The sequence below is a fragment of the Engystomops pustulosus genome, chromosome 1 (assembly GCF_040894005.1).
Source record: "Engystomops pustulosus chromosome 1, aEngPut4.maternal, whole genome shotgun sequence".
NCBI lineage: Eukaryota > Metazoa > Chordata > Amphibia > Anura > Leptodactylidae > Engystomops > Engystomops pustulosus.
In genome coordinates, this window is record NC_092411.1 from 29457954 (window position 1) to 29479391 (window position 21438).

Consider the following 21438-nt stretch of genomic DNA (forward strand, 5'->3'; position numbering starts at 1 on the left):
GAGATCAGAATGGAAAGCAGAGGCTCCTGGTCAAAGATACAGACGCCTTGTTTGGATACAACCAAAAGTTCAAGAACCCAGAAGTCCGTCAAAAGTCAGAAGACCTCTGCAGGACACTAGGAACCTTCACACTTTCCTGCAAGGATAGGTGGAAATTATCACCAACGACAAGTAGGTGAAGACCCAATTGGGCACCCACATAGAGTAAAGGCATGGGTGCTCATGTAGATGATTGGTGTTACATTGTGATACCCAAATGTTGTATATTTTTTTGCTAATGCGTCTGTCTCTATAAAAGAACTTACCCTTCAATGGTATAATTACCCTCACATGCAAACATGACCTTAGCCAATAGGTGTAGACCTCATAGTGATTGTAAACATTGCAACTTCTAAAGAAAGATTACATATACCACGAACAAGAAAGAAACACTGTACCTGTGATTTTTCCACAGATGCATTGTGCTTATCACACATGGGGCTTATCTCCATCCCTCGTTCTCTCTCCCGGTCTCCCTGCCTGAAGAATTCCTCCATGATCCGGTCTGTCCAGTGTCGGTATAGCTGCAGTGGTTTGGTTGGATTACTGAGATCCGCACAATGCACCATATTCTGCAAAACCTAAAATAGACATAAAAACACCGTCACCTGCTGTGTTATTACACAGGAGGCACAAGTCTTCTGTTTCATTCACACTTTTCTTAGCTGTGAAGAGCCATCTAGAAGAGTCATGTTGTGCGGGTTTAATCAGAACTAGATAAATGAGGAAACCGTCCAGCATATTCCACATACTGAACGGAGCAAACAATATGTTTCTGTATTCCTTTCTAGTGACTAAACACAACTACCACTTTACAACATGTTACTCTCTTGGTCACAGGTTGTTCATCCTTAGGTTAGTGTATACAAATGCTATATTTAGTATTAGTTTCAGTGGGCAGGATCAGACTGGCCCACCAGAGAATCAGGAGATCCTCCGGTGGGCTCGTCCAGTAAAAAGATATATATATATTTGAGGCTACTTAGTTCCACCATACTGCAGTGGTTGATGTAGAACAGGCTAAATTTATCTGGTGGATCCAAAGAACCCTAATCTAACCTTATTGTAATCCAATTTACAATCTGATATTGAGCCAATAGGCAATTTAAAGGGGGTGGATGTAGGCAATTAGGAGAATTAACCATAAGACAATACCTTTTATATTTGAATAGCCTGAGGAAAGGACGGTAATACATATAAAACAAACCTCTATAAAAATAGTAGGGTGTCCGTATGAGACATCAATTTATAAAGGCTAACAAATCTTTGAAGAATACATGTATTTGTGTCACTAGCCATCCCCTTTATTGTATACAGCATCTGTGGTAGGTTGACTTAACTCTCTCTCTGGTTGACCTCCATTTTAGGACATTGGACTAGCTGTATAAGAGTGGACTTGTTAAGTCCCCTACTCTAGTGTGAAGCAAGAGAATAGGTTCAGGATAAAAATTAAGAAAAGTTTAATCTGTAAATTCTGAATGGTTTGGGCAGGTAGTCATTACCTGTATCCTATCTGAATAGTTGTCAAGGAGAAGGACTCCCGAACTTGTCACCTTCTTGGTTTCAACCATCGTCTTCAAATCGGCCAGTAAATTCATATGCTTTGACATATCTGTTGCAAGCACCTGAAATACAGAAAGCGATTCTTATAGGTAAATCAAACCCCATCTCTATATCCAACATACACACAATACAGTAACAATAATGCCGCAACATTCTATGATGTTTCAATGGAGAATCTATTTTCCATTCCTCCAAGTGAAAGCCAAAATTAGTCTTAAAGTCCTAAGGGCAGATCCTGAGCTCAGTATGCCTGTCATTTGTTAGGATGTCAGCAATGTACCGCTCCTGTCTCACTGCAATAATAGTAATAAGGGGAAGCTAGAGGACTCCGCAGAGCATCTCACCACATATAGGTCATGGAAATACCAGCAGAACTCACAGATTGTAACATGTGAATGACACTGGGGGTTTTCTGTATTATTTTAAACAAGTGAATTCTAAAACTTTACATTAGATGGAGATGATATGAGATAGATGGATAGATAGATAGATAGATAGATAGATAGATAGATAGATAGATAGAGTGAGTAGCGGAAAGAGGCAGCACACCAAACAAAGTCCAGTATCAGGTGTAAAAAGTGGGTTCCGTTTTATTCCATGTTTCAAAATACAGCGACGTTTCGGCTCACTTGGAGCCTTTTTCAAGGGCTTGAAAAAGGCTCCAAGTGAGCCGAAACGTTGCTGTATTTTGAAACATGGAATAAAACGGAACCCACTTTTTACACCTGATACTGGACTTTGTTTGGTGTGCTGCCTCTTTCCGCTACTCTATTTGCAAAAGGATCCGAGGCCCGGTCCTACTGTGCCTGCACCCACCATTACCTATTGCATTGTGTGCTGCTTATATTTTCTTCAAGTAGATAGATAGATAGATAGGAGATGGATAGATAGATAGATAGATAGATTCGTAGATTGATTGAAAGACAGACAGACAGACAGATAGGGCAGATGATAGGAGACAGATGGATATGAGATAGATAGATAGATGGATATGAGATACCTATCTATCTATCTCCTATCTTTCTATCTATCTCCTATCTTTCTATCTATCTTTCTATCTATCTTTCTATCTATCTCCTATCTATCTCCTATCTATCTCCTATCTATCTCCTATCTATCTCCTATCTATCTAACATTAATCTACCTATCTGATATATTATCTATCTATAGATAAAAACACCTGTGCTATTCTGTTGGATCATCGGGCAGAAGTACAAAGGGTTAATGGACAATTTCAATGTGAATTCTTCTGCCTTATGACTAAATACAGCTCACAGAAGCCAAGAAATGTTCTTGTGAAGAAAGAAGAAAATATCCCGCCTGTCACACCTTTCCACAAGACGAAGACTATTTTAGCTACTAAGGGAAAGAGTGAGAATGTGAAATATGCTGGAAAATAGAAGCAGCAAACCGTTGCGGCTATACTTGGGGGGGGGAGAAACGGGCATGTTGAGGCGGATTCCAAACCGCCTGGTGTGAAAGAGGCACATCAAATAATCTAGATTGTAGCAATTTCGGTATTCAAAATAGTAAAAATCCACAAATTAGAGGGAAACACTAAAAATAATTCCCTTACATTTTACTCAAAGTTGTTAGGAAAAGTACAATTTTGCTCATGACAATGACTGATAGGTTGTCACAGCCCCACCTACTGCTTGAGTATAAGTCCTGTAATATAATGTGTTAAACACCCAATCTCCATGATAAAGAGACGGATGTGTGCAATATCGTGCCACAAACAATGGACCTGTAGTCCAATGTATGTGGCCCATGTTTCATCGTTGCCGATGACATGAGAAGAAACTACCCAAACCACAAGCAGAAATAGGAACAAGGCTTGGGATATCATGGTCATGTGAATGAGCCTATAGTGTACTAGCCACTGAAACAATGGCTAGCCCACGGCCCAAACACATTCATATGCATTTCACCTTAACCTCAGTGCAAATCTGCGGTGGTTGTTCCATTACGAGCATCTGACTTCAATCTGCACATCGGCACAATAGATGTGGGGGCCTACTGGCACCCGGCAGTCACTTCTACAGTCTATTAGATTGTTGAGGAGATGCAAGTATGGTGATATGATAAGATATGGGATAACAAGAGGCCTGATATTATTCGGGGGTAGTAGCCCTCTACCGTCTGTGTTGGCCATGGGTCCATAGATCCTACGGCTCCTCTGTAAGCAGTGGGCTACACTTACCAACACCAAAAACTTAAACAAACTAATTACAACCTTTGGGCCTTGGAATTTCCATTATTAGGGATTCTGATCGGCCAGGAGCAAGTGCAAGGGAAACCCAACCAGTCACTTTGTCTTGACCATGTAGAAAATTTGAGCCCTAGCTGAAGGAAGATCTCATAGGTAGATAGGTAGACCTGATGTAGGGTACGTAAGTTGAGTTTTCGTTATCAGAGTTATAACGTTTACATGCAGCAGACAGTGACCTTGTATTGGAGCAGGAACATAAAGATGGTGAGTGATGGTGTAAGTGGATCTGTACTCACTATGTCAATGACCATTTTCCGTAATGATTGTCTCTGCTTTTTGGTCAAGTTCTGGAAAATGTCACAGTTCTCTTCTTGTAGCAGCTTGAAACCCACAGCTAAATGGTGGTTCTCCAGAACCGATGAGTCATTGTACATCAAGGCTAATTCTGAGTCTGGAAGAAAATCAAGGAGCGTTGTTAAGAGACGCAACATGGGGGACTAGAGACGAGAAGAGAAAAAAAAAAAAAAGCTTCAAACTTTGTCTATGTTAATTATAGGATATGATTGCCTGATTGCTTCAATTTCAAGGAAGCAGCGTGAATCCTTATAAATAAGGACAGGTCTGACGTGATAAATGATGGCCGTGGTGTCATGTGTTTATTGCCTTAAATGAATCAAGAGCAGAAGCTTTAATCACACCGGTCCAGGCATGCCGCCAGCATCACCCCCTGTACACCAGCACTGACCCCTGCAGAGCCTGACCTCTATGACACATGACTGACAGCTGTGCCTCTCAATAGGACATGACGCAGATACATTATATATATAGAGAGAGAGAGAAAGTGAAAAGATCTACCTAGAGAATTTACATCAAATTTAAGTTTCCTATTACAGGCGGTCCCCTACTTAAGAACACTCGACTTACATACGACCCCTAGTTACAAACGGACCTCTGGATATTGGTAATTTATTGTACTTTAGTCCTAGGCTACAATAATCAGCTGTAACAGTTATCACAGGTGTCTGTAATGAAGCTTTAGTGTTAATCCTAATTCTTATGACAACCCAACATTTTTAAAATCCAATTTTCACAGAGACCAAAAAAGTTCTGGCTGGGATTACAATGATAAAATATACAGTTCCGACTTACATACAAACTCAACTTAAGAACAAACCTACAGACCCTATCTTGTATGTAACCCGGGGACTGCCTGTATATCATTTCTGTTAATATATCTAAGCAGATTATATGACATTTTTTTGGACGATGTAACCTATACCAAATAGTATTAAAATCTATCATTCCTAGTACTATGGAGGGGGTGCAATTATCCAACTCTCAATTACAGACAGTCCCCGGGTTACATACAAGATAGGTTCTTTAGGTTTGTCCTTAAGTTGAATTTGTATGTAAGTCGGAACCGTATATTATATAATTGTAACCCCAGCCAGATTTTTTTTGGTCTCTGTGACATTTGGATTTTAAAAATGTTGGGTTGTCATAAGAACCAGGATTAACAATAAAGCTTCATTACAGACACCTTTAATAACTGTTATAGCTGTTCATTGTAGCCTAAGGCGAAAGTACAGCAAATTACCAATATCCAGAGGTCCGTTTGTAACTAGGAGTTGTATGTAAGTCGGGTGTTCTTAAGTAGGGGACCTCCTGTATTCCTTTTTTTAAGAGTATTGGGGGAAAGGGATTCTTTAATTTTTTGACAATAAATAAATCATATATATGTATATCTATCTATCTATCTATCTATATATAATTATAAGTTTTAATAAACTAAATGCTATAATATTTTATTTAATTTTCTTGTATTATTTTGATATTATAACATAAAATAAATTCATTATAATGCATACAAGACTAGCAATTTATGAAACTTATTATATAATTTTTTTCATTTCTTACAAATTATTTTAACCAAATGTGAATGACAAATAATTGGGGAAGCTGAAGCTTAAAAATGGTCTAATGTAAAATATCTCATAGACTGTAAGCTCTTGCGAGCAGGTCCCTCATTCGTATTGTTCCATCTGACCATGTTATTACTCAGATATTTCTTAATTTTTTTGTACATGCCCTGTATATTCTGTACAGCGCTGTGAAATATGATGGCGCTATTATTATTAACATAAAAGTATATAATACACAAAATAGTAAGATTATAACCAATCATAGCAATAATAATTAATTATTTTATAAGCATATTTAACATATTATTTTAAATAGTAAATTTATACTGTAATATAAATAATAAAATATGAACAAAAATAATAATAATTACGAACTATAACATATTATTAATACTAATAACCGTAATCATTAAATATTGAATATTAGTTGAACTTGATGGACAAATGTCTTTTTTTTCAACCATATTAACTACATTATAAGACATGTTAATGATAACAATTCGTTATTAATAAGAAACACAATACTAATAATAAATATACTTCATAATTATATATTCATAATAATGGTCATAAAAATAATAACAACAATAATGATATATTATGGCTTAATATTGTTTATAATACCGTAAAAATGCTATAACTCCCCCTCCTTCCACCCCTCCCCCCCCCCCCCCATGGAAAACCTTGAAGTGCTCAGTACAGATCTAGAGGCTGCAGAGTGTTTCTCCCATTGTTACCACTGTGTGATATGGCTAGACAGGGTGCAATAAATCCTGTAAACACAATGTACCTTGTACATGACACACAGAGAGTGCGCAACAAACCAAAATTGATGATTTGAAGAGGTTAAGGATGTGCACACAGTACATGATATGCTGGGATACTGCTCTCCTCTCTGACATTCTCTCCACTCATTTGCAGGATGAATCATCACATTGATTTGTGCACTCTAGGGTATCCCTCTGGTTACCAGGCACGCAGCCGAAATCCAAGAATTACATTGAGGTACATGGAACACAGAATGCTACAAACGTTCAATTCTACCCATTCTTAATCCCCAGGAACAACACATCTCGGCACAAAAGTCTACAGGATGTTATGAATTGAAAGGCAAGTATTAAATGCCATCCACTGGAAAAAGAAAATACAACTTTTTTTTTCCATGTCACCATCTAAATAAAAGAAAATACTTAAATGCAGTAACTTCTAACACACGAGGTACAATACTTCAGTACAACGATTCTAAACCTGTGGGTCAGGACCTCTTTGAGGGTCGAACGACCTTCTGATAAGGGTCACCCAAGCACATCGGAAATATCTGGCTACTGGGGGGCATTCCCTGTGACTACTGGGGGCATTTCCTGTGTCTTTTAGGGGCCATTCCCTGTGACTACAGTATACTGAGGGCACATTCCCTGGCTACTGTCGGCAGGCGCTGTGACTAGTGGCTACTGTGGGCAGGCGCTGTGACTAGGGGGGGAGGATCACTGTGACTAGGATTACAATTCATAACAAAATTATAGTTATGAAGAAGCAACAAAAAAAAAATTTTGTTTAGGGGGGGGGGGGTCACCAAAACACGAGGAACTCTATTAAATGGTCACAGCATTAAAAAGATTGAGAACCACTGCTTTAGCACTTCATGTACTGAAAAAGGGCTATACAGGCGGTCCCCTACTTAAGAACACCCGACTTACAGAAAACGGCCCTCTGGATGTTGGTAATTTACTGTACTTTAGTCCTAGGCTACAATAATCAGCTATAACAGTTATCACTGGTGTCTGTAATGAAGCTTTATTGTTACTCCTGGTTCTTATGACAACCCAACATTTTTAAAATCCAATTTTCACAGAGACCAAAAACATTTTGGCTGGGGTTATAATTATAAAAAATAGAGTTGCAACTTGCATACAAATTCAACTTAAGAACAAACCTACAGAACCTATCTTGTACCTTACACTGAGTTTTTTGTAACTGAACAGCAACAGAGCTAATTCTCCAACAGATCCATTGGCAAATCCAAAGCAAATACTTGGATATACAAGATCCAACCACAATAGATGTTCACAAAATCTTTGATATTGGATGCATTAAATGGACCAAGTCAACAAATCGATCAACAAATAAATATCCCTGCGTCAATGGATACGACACAAACTTGTTTACCAGAACATTATGGACCCCACAGAACTGGATACAAAGTAAACATGTTTGTTTGTTTTTTTTATTTCATTTTACTATATAACATGTTATTCTTTTTTAATCGATAATAACAAAAACACATGAACTTACTCGTGTTGATTAGAAACTGGTTGGAGACACCAGGATGATCAACATCGTGTATTGCACTTGCAAAGATTGCAGCAAGAATTTCCAGATCTGTGAAAACAGCCTAAAAAGAAAACATATCGATCAATAAATCAATTTTTCCCAATAGCGGAATAAACAGGCGATTTACTAACAACAAAGAGGGTGAGGGGCGGGAAAGCAAATTGAAAAACAAAAACATTACTGTTCATGGCTAATACAGTTTGCACAGAAATTAATGAGCTATCTTTGGATAGGTAAGTTATGGGCCAACACACCAACCCCAGTCAATAGGCTTTAACCATCACACAGAAAACAGAACCTAATATCCACAATCATTCCCAGTTCCCCGCACCAGACATTATACGGAGAATGGTGCTGGACTTCCAGCAGCGTTCTCTATATTTTGGGAACAGCTGATTGGTGGGGTCCATGCTTGGGGCACCCATGGATCTGATATTGGTGGATTCTTTGGACATGCATAGAGTAATAGGGGCAGATAAAACATAGGCAAACATGGATGTTAAAGAGAAGGTCTCCAGCTCTGGGCCTTCTTCTATAAACCAGAATCGGGAGCAAACACACAATTGTATGTCAAATGAAAATCAGCCACTTAAGACAACATTTTCCATGCATCAGCCACAGCTTCCACCACAACGCCAACTTTTTGCTAAGGGTACCTGCCGATCATCTAAGGCAGTGATGGAGAACCTTTTAGAGATCGAGTGCTCAAAATGAGACCCAAAAAACACTAGCTTTTCCCAAAGTGCCAACATGGCATTTTAGGCAGTAACAAACTTATTGCTACCAGAATCTTTGAGCTCCAATCCGACCCTGTACACACCTTTTCACTCTTCGGACAGGACCAAGCAGCACAGGATGGGTCACTTTAAAGTAGCAGGACACTACTTGCACTGCCAGGACGGTGCCGTGTCTGGCAAACTCTGTGCCTGGGAGACTTCCAGCGTGCCAACAGAGAGGCCTCCGAGTGCCATCTCTGGCACCAGTGCCATAGGTTCGGCACCACTGATCTAAGGCCTTTAAATGATACAACTATCTCCACCATCAGCCACAACTTGACCCGGCTTCGAAATTTAGTGGATACTGTTCTTTCACTGAACATAGTAAAGTTTTTACCTCCAAAGCAGGGGTGGATAGCAGCACATGAGTAGACTGAGCGACGTCCGCTGCATGTATATTATTATGGTAAGCCACGTCAGCGTGATAGTGATCTTCTAGAGTCATTAAATACGTTATTAAAGTGTCTACTGGTATTTTAAAGGTCTTCAACAGCTCTCGTTCCTGAAAAAAAGCAGGAGAAATATTTTATTCAAACTAAAAGGGACTCTGCTCCTTATTGTGTACTTATATTTTCTAAGATGACAATGAATTTTTATACAGGTCCCCTACTTAAGAACACCCGACTTACAGATGACCCCTAGTTACAGATGGACCTCTGAATGTTGGTAATTTACTGTACTTTAGTCCTAGGTTACAATGATCAGCTATAACAGATATCACAGTCGTCTGCAATGAAGCTTTAGTGTTAATCCTGGTTCTGATGAGAATTCAACATTTTTTTAAATTTATTTGTCACAGAGACCAAATAAAATTTGGCTGGGGTTACAATTAAAAAATATACAGTTCTGACTTACATACAAATTCAACTTAAGAACAAACCTAAGGAACCTATCTAGAAATATAAAGAGGACCAGCACTTCACGGAGGAAATCCAAGAGGAGCATTGGCAAACTAATTCCTTTTATTCACATAAAATGTCCATTCCAACATGAGGAAAAAGAACGGCTTAATGCGTTTCGACACCAAGCGTTTTACTCATAACCTTGGCGGCGAAACGCGTAAACCCGTTCTTTTTATAACCTGTTCTTTATATTTCTATTTCTACGTTGTTACACGACGGCTATGGGCGGATCGTTTTCCGTGCACTAGGAGGTGTCCAGGAGCTACAGTGCCTAAAGGAGATCCTGAGGTTGGGTGAGCTGCCATTTTTTGTCTACATACATGTGGATAGTATGTTTATACAGTTTATGTAAAGAACCTATCTTGTACATAACCTGGGGACCACCTGTATTTTTTTCTGTATTTAAAAATAAAATCACTAAAATTCACACATCAAATTTAAAAAAAACTACTCTACTTCTTATGCATTTACTTAAATTTTCTAAAATTATATTAATTTATTTTTTACATTTTTTTTCTGTATTCACAAAAAAAAAAAAATTAAAAAAAATAAGATGGACTCCGCACCATACTAATTGTTTACTTTTTTTTCCCCTAAAATGACATTATTCTTTTACATTTCTTCTCTATTAAAAAAAAAAATCACTAAAATTGACACACAAAATAATAAAATTAAAAAAAAATAAGAGGGACCCCCGCCTTACTAATTGTTTACTTATATTTACTACAATGAAATTCATTTTTTAAGATTTTTATGTAATTAAAAAAAATCATTTAAATTCATACACCAAAAAAAAAAAAATTTAAACATCAACAACACAAAATCCCTACCTGAAATATTGTGTGTATGACGACTGTGAGAGGTCGGTTTCCAGAATATTCAGCTACTTTAAAAATGTTAAGGCCCCATTTGTTCACATCTTCAAGTTCCTAATGAAAAAAAAAAAGAGAGTGATTATCATTTTTGGATTGGCCACAAGATTCAATTCTCCGTTCCTCTCAGCTAGAGATTTGGTACACACAGCCTGGAACATTCTGTTAGTGCCATCTTTGCTGATAGTTCATAGAACACATGGTGAGTAGGAGGATGTCATGAATTAATTACCACCATGCATTTAAAGGATGTTGTACTGCCAAAAATATTAAAAATGAATAAAAATAGCTGTTAAGACGCAAAGCAAAAAAAAAAAAATTAAAAATTAAAATTCAGTAATCAATCAGGGGTAGAAATAAAGGATTGGGTTTATTTCATGGATATGGATAATTTACTGGTTACTGTGGTTACCAGAAAAGGAAATCATTAGCCATATTGTCTAATTACATATTATAAACATTGGAATGTGCCATTCTTCTATTATTCCAACAGAATATCTTTGAATAAATTGGGGGTTACCAGTCCTCATTGTCAAAGAGGTGTGTCCCTATGGCGTAAGCTAATTGGACAATCTTATATTGTGTAGGGCATCCTGCTGTCAATTTATTCACATATGTATATTTATGAATGAATTGACAACTGGGTGACACTATACTCACACACAGTATATACAAAGTAAATATACACACATATGCATCATATACAATCCATATATAGAGACATACACACAAACATACAGTATAAACACATCATATACACACATACATTATATACACACTATATACATACATCATATAAACACATACATAGAGTATAAACATACAATATACACACATAAAGTAGACAGTTTATATATCACTGAATCAATATCTACTATGAAACAGAATATACACACTGTATACTGTAGGGACACACCTCTTTTACAAAAGTTAAAGGACATCTACCACCAGAATGACGTATTGTAAACCAAGCACACTGACATACTGGTGTGTGCCCCTTCTGGCAGGATCTATTCTTCTCTTAGCTTCTTATAACCTGTTTTTTTTTTTTTTTTAAGGCTTTTAAAATTATGCAAATGAGGATGAGGGGCTCCAGGTTCCATAGGTGTCAATGGAACCTGGAGCTCCTCAGGCTTATTTGCATAATTCTTATTGTCTTTTTTCTTAAAAACCAGAGCATAGGAAGCTTAAAGAAGAGTAGATCCTGCCAGTGGGGGCGCACACCAGTATGTAAGTATGCTTGGTTTACAATCCAAAGATATACAAAACAAAGATATTTTGCCATTTTTATGTTTTGTGATGAATACATCAGGCATGATAGGAGATCAGACTGATTTTCTTTAACTAGTGGTAGAATACATGTTTCCAAGATCCCACCACGCTTTACTCGCTCATTCTCCTATTCTTCAAATATCTAAGAAGACATAACAGTGTAACACTGTTACTTCGGAACCATCCCATAACACTTTTGGGCAGTGGCATAACTAGAAACTGATGGGCCCCAGTGCAAAATCTGTGCCAGGCCCCCCAACTATGATATATCGTTTATAGTAATAGTCTTCTCATACGGGAAAGTGACACCATAAGGGCCCACTAAACCTCTTGGGCCCTGGTGCGACCACAACCTTTGGACCCCCTCAATTTACACCCCTGTTTTTGGGGCATACTAGAGAGCACATACTCAACAGGATCCTGAGTTGGGCCTGACTGAGGGCTATTATGGGGCTATTACTTGTTGTCAGAAAAACCACAGAGGCAAAAAAAAAAAAAATGTCACCGGAGAACACCAGGGCTAATATATATTTATATATTTTTTAAAAAGTTGGACCAAAATTAACACAAAATTAAAAAAAAAAAAACTTTGCTCGGATCTCTCACCTTGGCTAGAGATTCTTCGTTTTCACTTTTCACTCCAAACCTTGGAATATTTGAATTAGTCAGACTAGAGCTGTGCATTAGTTTCTTCACCCCGCTAATCTGTGACATGGGCCTCTTCTTCTTTTCCTTTTCTTTTTGGGCCGGCGTTGGCATCTCCACTTCATGTTGTTTATCTAAATGAAACATATACAATTAATGGTTCTAGTCAAAACTGACACAACTAAATTCAATATGGCACCAAAATCTTGGTACGGATGATATTAAATCAATGGTAGATAGTAGTTAGCTTTGGCTTTTGGACCCCCCCCCCAATCGTGCTTGACTCTTTGGTCGTTGATATTGAATGGATGGTAGGTGATAAGAAGAGGGGATTGTTGTATTCATAACCATAATTTGTGATGAGGACCTAACACATATTACATTTCAATATGGACTGTGTAATGCTCTATTTCCCCTGCGGGGGCACTGCAGAATATCTGAATACTGATGACAACTTATCTGAAAGAAGGATTTGTTACTTGCTTATTCTTCAGACCTCTTTAACGGAACATGGATAGTTCAGCTGCTTTTCTCATGGCGATTAGGGATTATCATGTCATTAGACCATACCAAACATAATCACTTATTTTGATACACACATATGCATGTTTTGGGGGAGATGTACTTAGCCTTGCCTGCCATATTTCTGGTCGACAAGGGACATTCAAATCATTTTTTTTTGTAGCTTGCGCCTCGTACACCTGGGCAGGTGTGATCGTGGTCTAAACAAGTCAAACTTTGTGGAAAGCAGAAGAGCTTCCCTAACAGAGGTCACAGCTTCTTAGTAAATCTGTCATGCAGTATAATGGTGGGTGGTTACAACGAAGGCTGTTGTTTAAAATACCATTTTAGAACCCCCCCCCCCTTTGTCTTGATCAAAACAAAGTAGTATTCCCCTTTAAGAAACCAAAGCAGCAGTAGTTTTTTTTCTGTGCAGCGTTCAGAGCTTGGCTTGCTTGCCATTACTTCCTTTATTCTTTCTTGCTTATTTTTTTTGTAGTTTGGAACTCTTATTTTTAGACAACGTGATACAATGTAGGTCATTGAGTCGATTGTCCCCGGAACACTGCCTTTTCTAGCTACCAAATTAGAACTGTAATGGTAGGATACAGAAGGTACACAGTATGATCGTCCGGCACAATAATAGGCAGAATTGGAGAAGCCCATGGACTCTACTGTAATAATTGGAATATAATTCAGTGCAGGGCCGAGCTTTGATATTTATCCTTTCAGGCAGATGCACACAGTTCAGACAGATCAAAAGGGAAAGTCCTAAATGTAAGTGTCAGGTCAAGTCATGCAGAAGCACAAACATGTCTGCAAGAGCTCACATCTGCTGTTACACTCCACGGGATTCCCTAGTGCTCCCCCAACAAAAATGATTCAGCCAGGCAGAAAGCGCCCATTAGTTATGCATCCTGCATGGACAAGATGAAAGGCGAGTCTGAATCCACCATCAGCCTCATTCATAGAAACACGATGCTTCTCAATCAGGACGTTCCCTCATTGACAAATCTGTACTGCTCTGTAGTCACCCGTGTATGTGGTAGGACATGACGTTCTGAGCTGTCACCTACTGCAAGTCACCTAGAGAACGGAGCCAATTTGTTGCTCCAACATCAAATGATCACATTATAAGGACGTGAATATTTTGCAGACTTGCTCATACACATTGGACAAAATAACCATTTTGGTCCACATTCAGTCTAATATGTATAGTTGGGTAAACAAAGGGTGGGACTTGGTCATTAAGCTGGATATGGTCATAATTCATCCAAATTACACTGACCATATTAAGGTCCAATAACCTGACCTAGCAGCATCATATAATATAGACATCTTATAAGAAGTATTTGGGTCTCTAGGCCTGACTCTTAGTCATCATTGCCCCACCTGTCAAACATTAATGGCCTATACTAATGATAGTAGAGAGGAGTAGACCCGAACCCCCTGTTTGGGTTAGGGTGTGTCCCGCTGAACAGCCAATCCAGTATATTAACGCCCCAAGCTACTAGCAATGGATGTGACTGGCCAAGGTGACAATGGCTAGTTGTTAGAGGAGTTAATATGCCGGATTGCCTGTTCTGCAGCCAATCAGATAATTTGTCCGAGGCGCATGCGGCACACAAGAACCCCAAATCTGAACGAAAGGTTCGGCTCCGCTCAGATCTATGAGTTACCAAAATATAATTATAGAAAATCACTTTTAGTGGGGAAACACGTCCACCTTAAACAGCCCCAAGTTGAGAGGCTGCTGGGGCTGTCACATTAGACCCTCCTATCTTCAATTCTATAGTACCAAGAAACATGCTTTTGGTGTCATATTAAAGATAAGAATCTCTTCTTTCATCTGTTATCCGGACATAAAAGCAGCTGAAAAATAGGAGTCGGATTGGGAACTTTGGAGGATATTATTTTATAGGTAAATGGGTGATATTTCACTTTTAAGAGGGAGTTCTAGAAAGGATATTTTAAACTCCTGTACGTGGACAAGTTTTTAGGAAAGTGTCAAAGATTCTTCTTTTGAATTGAAATTCCTATGGAAATCTAGAGATGCAGTAGAGCTGAAATGACTAAGATGTGGGCAAATCACATTGAGTTCTCCTTGAAGGATGCAGTCACGTCCTGGAGGGATTTCCAAGCTGATGCTTATTCATTGCAGGGGGATTCCCCCACCCCCAATGCGGCTGTTTGGACGCAGGGTATTTTCTCTGCTCAGATGTTGACAGTGCCATATTTATCAAACCTCCCTCCTACGGGCAGAGAATGCCAACGCTTCATTGCACTATTACCTGCCGTTAACATAACCCAGCATGCTGTGCAAGAATCTTCCAAAAACGTATAGAAAATTAAAGAAAATAATGTGTTCTGATGGCAGATTTGATCTTTTCCGCCAATTCTTTACACATTTTTGCATTGAACACACAGATATTCGAAGTCTTATCTGTTCACTGCTGCAGCAGGAGTCGTCACTGCCGGAGAATTATCCATCACTTACATAGCAACATACAAAACACCAAGGACTAATCCAGGGGTGAAGAGGTTAATTTGTGATGCTGACGCACAGTGTCCTGTATGTAAGGCTCTGCACAGCAACCCACAAAGAACATCAATGCATAGGGAATTACAGGGACGCCAATTAACAGGGAAAGACAAAAACAAAAGGAACGCGGCGGTACAATCCTCTCTCCGTATGACATAAGTCCACCTTATGTAACGGGATGATGGGTGATGCGGGATGGATGTCACTTACACGAGACAACGTGAGCTGCGGAAGAATGAATGCGAGATACTGGGGAGGGAGAAACAACAACTCTACTTACCTAAAAAGGTGTTTGAAATATATTCCGAAACCTGGTTGCCCGACCGGCTCATCTCTGATAGATGGGTGAGCTCCCGATTGAGCATTCTCTTGAACTGTAAAAATTATAAAGAGAGTAATCAATACACATATAGCGACATTTCGGTAAGATGCGTTGCGACAAATTGTACCAAAATGGTGAACACAATGTAAAAAAAAAAAAAAAATGCAGCAAAAATTCTCACAGTCAGTTATATAGAAGATATGAGCTCATGTGTGATACATTGTTTTCGCAGACCCTTGTGCTTAAAGGGAACCTGTCAGTAGGTTTCAGCTAGGTTTCCAAAACTTCTTACCTAAACTGTGTTGGTGCCCGCGTTCCAAACTGTCTGGGGTCCGGTAACTTATGTGCACAACACATGATGTTCACAACATGTACGGATATTGGTCTCACTATGTCGTGCGCTTGTGCCAAGGGTCCAAAGCGGACTTATTTCACAGGACCCATGCCGGATATATCACCAGAAATCAAGGCAAATGTAGGGTAAAAATAAAATTTAAAAAAAAGGTCTGAGACCCTAAAACCCGGCTACATGAAGGTATCCGAACCTACTGACAAGTTACCCTAAAATGGGAAAGTCCCTAGGTCCTGAAAATGTAGCGCATGCACTTTTATTGCGCAAATCATGGAGTTTTTACATTTTCTCTCAGCCCCATTTTGCTTCCTAGATTTATAACCTATAAATAACTTTTGTGCGGACCTAAAGGGGTTGTCCGCTTTAAACAAATTCCAGCAAATCATTGATATTGTTTGTGTTGTGAGAAGTTATACAATTTATCGGTTCCTTATGGTTTTCCGGGTCTCTGCTTCCTTTCATTCTATAGGAAGCTTCGTTGTGTACTTCCTGTAGATAAACACCAGCCCATGGTCATGTGATGTCACACAGGTGCATGGCTCCTTATATCCCTGGTCATGTGATGCCACACAGGAACATACAGTGGTGTAACTGCAAGAGGCAGGGCCCCATAGCAGACTTCTGAACTGGGCCACCTTCCCACATAAAAATATACATATTACACTCATACACACACACATTTATATACCCATATACATAAACAAACATACAGTTCTTCACTCATACACTCTTACATATATACGCACACATATAGACCATATACACAGCACATATAGATACACATACAGTGCCATATAAAGGCATACAACATATTTACACACATACAGTATATATACACACACAACATACACCATATACACATACAGCATTTACACACCACAGATACACACACATCACATATATGTTATATACATGTTATGCTGTAAAATGTGCAGTATAATATGTATATAATGGTGCACATCCTTTATTCTTTAGTGTCATGTTGTATGATGGGGCCCCTGACACTGTGGGCCCCATAGCGTCTGCTATGGCTGCAACCCCTGTAGTTACGCCCCTGATTGCACAATTTGTTATTATCGGAGAGTAATCAGAGCTGTGTGATATAAAGAGCCGTGCATCTGTGTGACATCACGACCAGGGACATGAAATAAACAATGAAGCTTTCTATGCAATGACAGCACACATCCTCCACACGATGTTATGATGGCTGATACTTTGTACAAATTTAAGATTCTTTACTTTGAAGCAAAAATTTCACATGTTGCAGACACTAGAGTTTCGGGATTTAGTCTGACTTCCATATTTGTAGTCTTGTGCACTATGGGTAGTGATGAGTGCACCTGACGTTCAAATTCGGGTTAGACCACATTACCCGGACATATTGGCAAATTGACTTCCCTACCAACTAGTCATGGCTGTGACTGACCATGGGTGGCAAAATGTCCGGGTCAGGAAGCCGAATGTCGGGTTCGCTCATCTCTAACTATGGGCCAATTGGTATGTATATAAGTTAGGCTGCATTCACACGACCGCAAGGGGTACGTATATACGGCCGATATACGCCCCCCCTAGACGGCAATGGGAGCGCGGCGCCCTACGGGAGCGGTACGGTGCCGCACACGTGCGGCACCGTACCCCTCCGTACTCCGTGAAAAAATAGGACATGTCCTATTTTTTCAGGGCATGCAGCGCCGTGCGCCATGTATCCCTATGGAGAGGGGCGGGGTGAGCTGCGCTCTCCCCCTCCTCCTCTCCCCGCGCTGGGGTGTGCCCGCCGTGCTACGGTACGGCGGGCACTCTGGAACCTGCGTCTATATTAAAACTTTCAGGGGGATTTATCAAGAGCTGGCGCATCGTGCCCCTTGCGCCAGATATACAAAGATGCCCCGGCCTCTTAGTATATCCAGCACATGACCGTGCACCCATTTCTACAGCAGGCCCTGTCTGGCCTAGAATCGCACTATAACCTACGTCTGGAAGTAGCCCAGCACAGCCAACTCTGTGCCCCTTCCCTCCCACTTGGTGTGGAGGTGGCGTAAGGTGCGAAGGAAGTATAAGCCATCATGCATCTCTAAAATTTCATATAACATGAATTCTATACAATATCACAATATGCTAGTAAAACTGATGGCAATTCACAAGAATGGCCACATATAGAATAAAAAACTCCCAACACATTATCACTAAATCACGTGTTGTCACAAAAAAAGGTAAAAAAGGTAAAGAATATGGAGGCTGAGACACATCGTATGTGGTGATACATGTGTAGATAAACCAGATAAAGACCATCATGACTCTGGAAGTTGTTCTGTTCGGTTATTTCTCAGCCATAGACCGTTATTAGACATTTTCTGACTATACAGCCATCCATACCTACACCCAGAACCGTATCCACCTTACACCAATGTAAATAGAACATCACATGTCATCAAAAAAGTTCCTCAATGAATTTATGAGCAAGGATTAGACCTTAAAAGATTCCACATTAAATCCCCAAGTGCCAGATTGTAGCAATTAATATTCCACATCCACCTCTCTAGCTGGCTAATCTCCACATTATGTCGCCAAAATCCCTAATGCACCTTGCGCTAGGTGGAGAACGCAGAGGAAGTAATTATCCTGCCAGCTGCAATATTGATCACTTCCATTGTACCTTCTGCTTTCTTAAATAACAACTCGAGGTTCTACGTTAGGGACTGTCAAGTTAGCGATAATTATGTCAACGGCTCCGCCACGAATACTGAAGATTTTCCTACAATTGGTTATATTCACCAACCTAACGGAAATATTGCAAATATCGGTGTGGCATCATGTAACTGGACCTACTCGAGGAGATATGGTCATCTTCATGTAAGCTGATGAGACTTATGAGACGGAGCACTAGATAGATCCAACGTGTAGTATGGCTGATAACAGGTAGTATGGTAATACCGAAATGTGGAGAACCGACAGGTTCTGATGATCAATATCTACTATCAATGAACTTGATACAAAGCTTGGGAATAGATTTTGGGATAAGACATATGCATTAGCGGGCTGAACCTGGTAGTGTCACCTAAAACAGAAGCAACAAGTAGGCACTAACACTCATGAATGCCACCCTAAGACCAGGCCCTACAAGTACTGATACATGGGGCTTCAGGTGCCCCACAAAATAAGAAATTGTAAGAGGAGTTGTAGACATTCCAGACCTAAATATGTCTTGAATAGTTTGAAACCAAATCTGTTATTAGCATAGAAAATAATGATTTAATTATTTCTGGTTCTATGTGCAACCCCCCCTCCGATTTGGGGGATGATATAGACATAATCAGTCTCCAGCACCCTCTGACAGCTTACAATATAATATAGTTACTCATTCCATCACCTGCAGAAGGAGTCTACTCTGCTATATTAGTCTATTGCACCAAAAGAGGCTACGCTCCTTTCCTGACAAGCAGGACAAAAAGCTATGGTTATTGGCTGCAATGTAGAGAATCACGTAGAGTGAATGAGCATGTGCGTCCACTAGGTCATTAGGTGGAAATTACTATTGACTTTAAACAGCAGGTGGCGCCATACTGTGTAACAACTCTTTAGCAGGTGTTTTTTATATCCCATATTGCAATAATAATAATAATCTTTATTTATATAGCGCCATCAAATTCCATGGCGCAGAGTAATAACATATGAAACAATAAGAGTGAGGGCCATGCTCACAAGAGCTTACAATCTATGAGGTTATATTGTTCATTTTACACAATTAATATGACATGAGAAGAGAAGTGATTAACTGTAGTCTTACTAATAAAGCTGAGAGGGAGATGATCTATAAACTATGGAGGAAGAGATGTAGCAGATGTATTGCGGAGAAGACCTGGCACACATGACTGTATACTATGCACAATAACACACAGTACAGCATATACAGTATATACTTACTGCATAGACTGCTGTGGTTATGATGAAGATGCATTTTTAATTAGATAAACAATGTTCTGTTTAATAAAACATCTACACAATCCAATCCCATTACTTTATAGATGTAGCAGAGCTGAATTTGTCACAATGTATGAAGAGGCTGTTGTGGAGGACATGACTTCACCCCTCCTAGTCCAGTGCATAGAGACATGTTAGCACCTCGCTGTATTATATATACACATATACAGGGCCGCACTGCATGTGGTTATACTGATGTATGGTAAGGTAGGTCTTATATGGGGCACCTATGCATTTTGTAAACAAACCTGCTGCGTGATTCCCTTTTATTAGTCACTATGTACAGTATAGCGCACGGCGTCCTGTGGGTACATGCCACAACATGCATTCATACTGGGTGCAGTGTGTATATTATATAGTATAGGGACCACTATATGCATTCATATTTGGTGCAGTAGGTATTATTATAAAGTCCTGTCCCAATAGATGCATATATTGAATGCAGTATGTATATTACATTATATTCATTAATATTAGGTACAGTATGTATATATCATATAGTGTAGGTCCATTATATCCAATCATATTCAGTACTGGGCTGTATTATTTATATAGTGTAGGACCACTATATACATTTATATTGGGTGCAGTGTGTATATTATAAAGTATAGGACCACTATATAATAATAATTCTTTTTTTATATAGCACACGCAGTTTCTGCAGCGCTGCACAGAGCTTACCAAGTCAGCCCCTGTCCCCATGGGTATATACATTCATATTGGGTGCAGTGTATATATTATATAGTATAGGGACCACTATATACATTCATATTGGGTGCAGTATGTGTACCGGTACATTATATAGTGTAGGACCATTATATCCATTCATATTGGGTGCAATGTGTATATTATATAGTGTAGGACCACTATATACATTCATACTGGGTGCAGTGTGTATATATTATATAGTGTAGGATCACTATATACATTCATACTGGGTGCAGTGTGTATATATTATATAGTGTAGGGCCACTATATACATTCATATTGGGTGCAGTGTGTATATATTATATAGTGTAGGACCACTATATACATTCATATTGGGTGCAGTGTGTATATATTATATAATGCAGGACCACCATATGCATAAAATAGGGCATGGCTGCAGTGTATATATTGTGTACATTCCGGCTGTATATAGAAGGTGTATATACTGCAGGGCTGCATATCTCATGCCCCTATTACATACACTATGCTCAGAGCTGCCTT

The 21438-nt window shown here is 39.3% G+C and overlaps 1 protein-coding gene across 6 annotated transcripts in view; it reads right to left on the reverse strand.

Annotated features, from left to right (window-relative positions):
- PDE4D (phosphodiesterase 4D) overlaps positions 1-21438 on the reverse strand; it is a 595186-nt gene that overhangs the window by 4849 nt on the left and 568899 nt on the right. For all 6 annotated transcript variants that reach the window (XM_072136749.1, XM_072136766.1, XM_072136757.1 and 3 more), the window contains 8 exons: positions 15858-15951; positions 12496-12668; positions 10576-10674; positions 9181-9345; positions 8029-8128; positions 4111-4265; positions 1542-1664; positions 438-620 (listed from right to left, as the gene is read on the reverse strand). In XM_072136749.1, the coding sequence (XP_071992850.1) occupies positions 438-620; positions 1542-1664; positions 4111-4265; positions 8029-8128; positions 9181-9345; positions 10576-10674; positions 12496-12668; positions 15858-15951 (1092 nt within the window). The remainder of the gene's footprint in view (positions 1-437; positions 621-1541; positions 1665-4110; positions 4266-8028; positions 8129-9180; positions 9346-10575; positions 10675-12495; positions 12669-15857; positions 15952-21438) is intronic.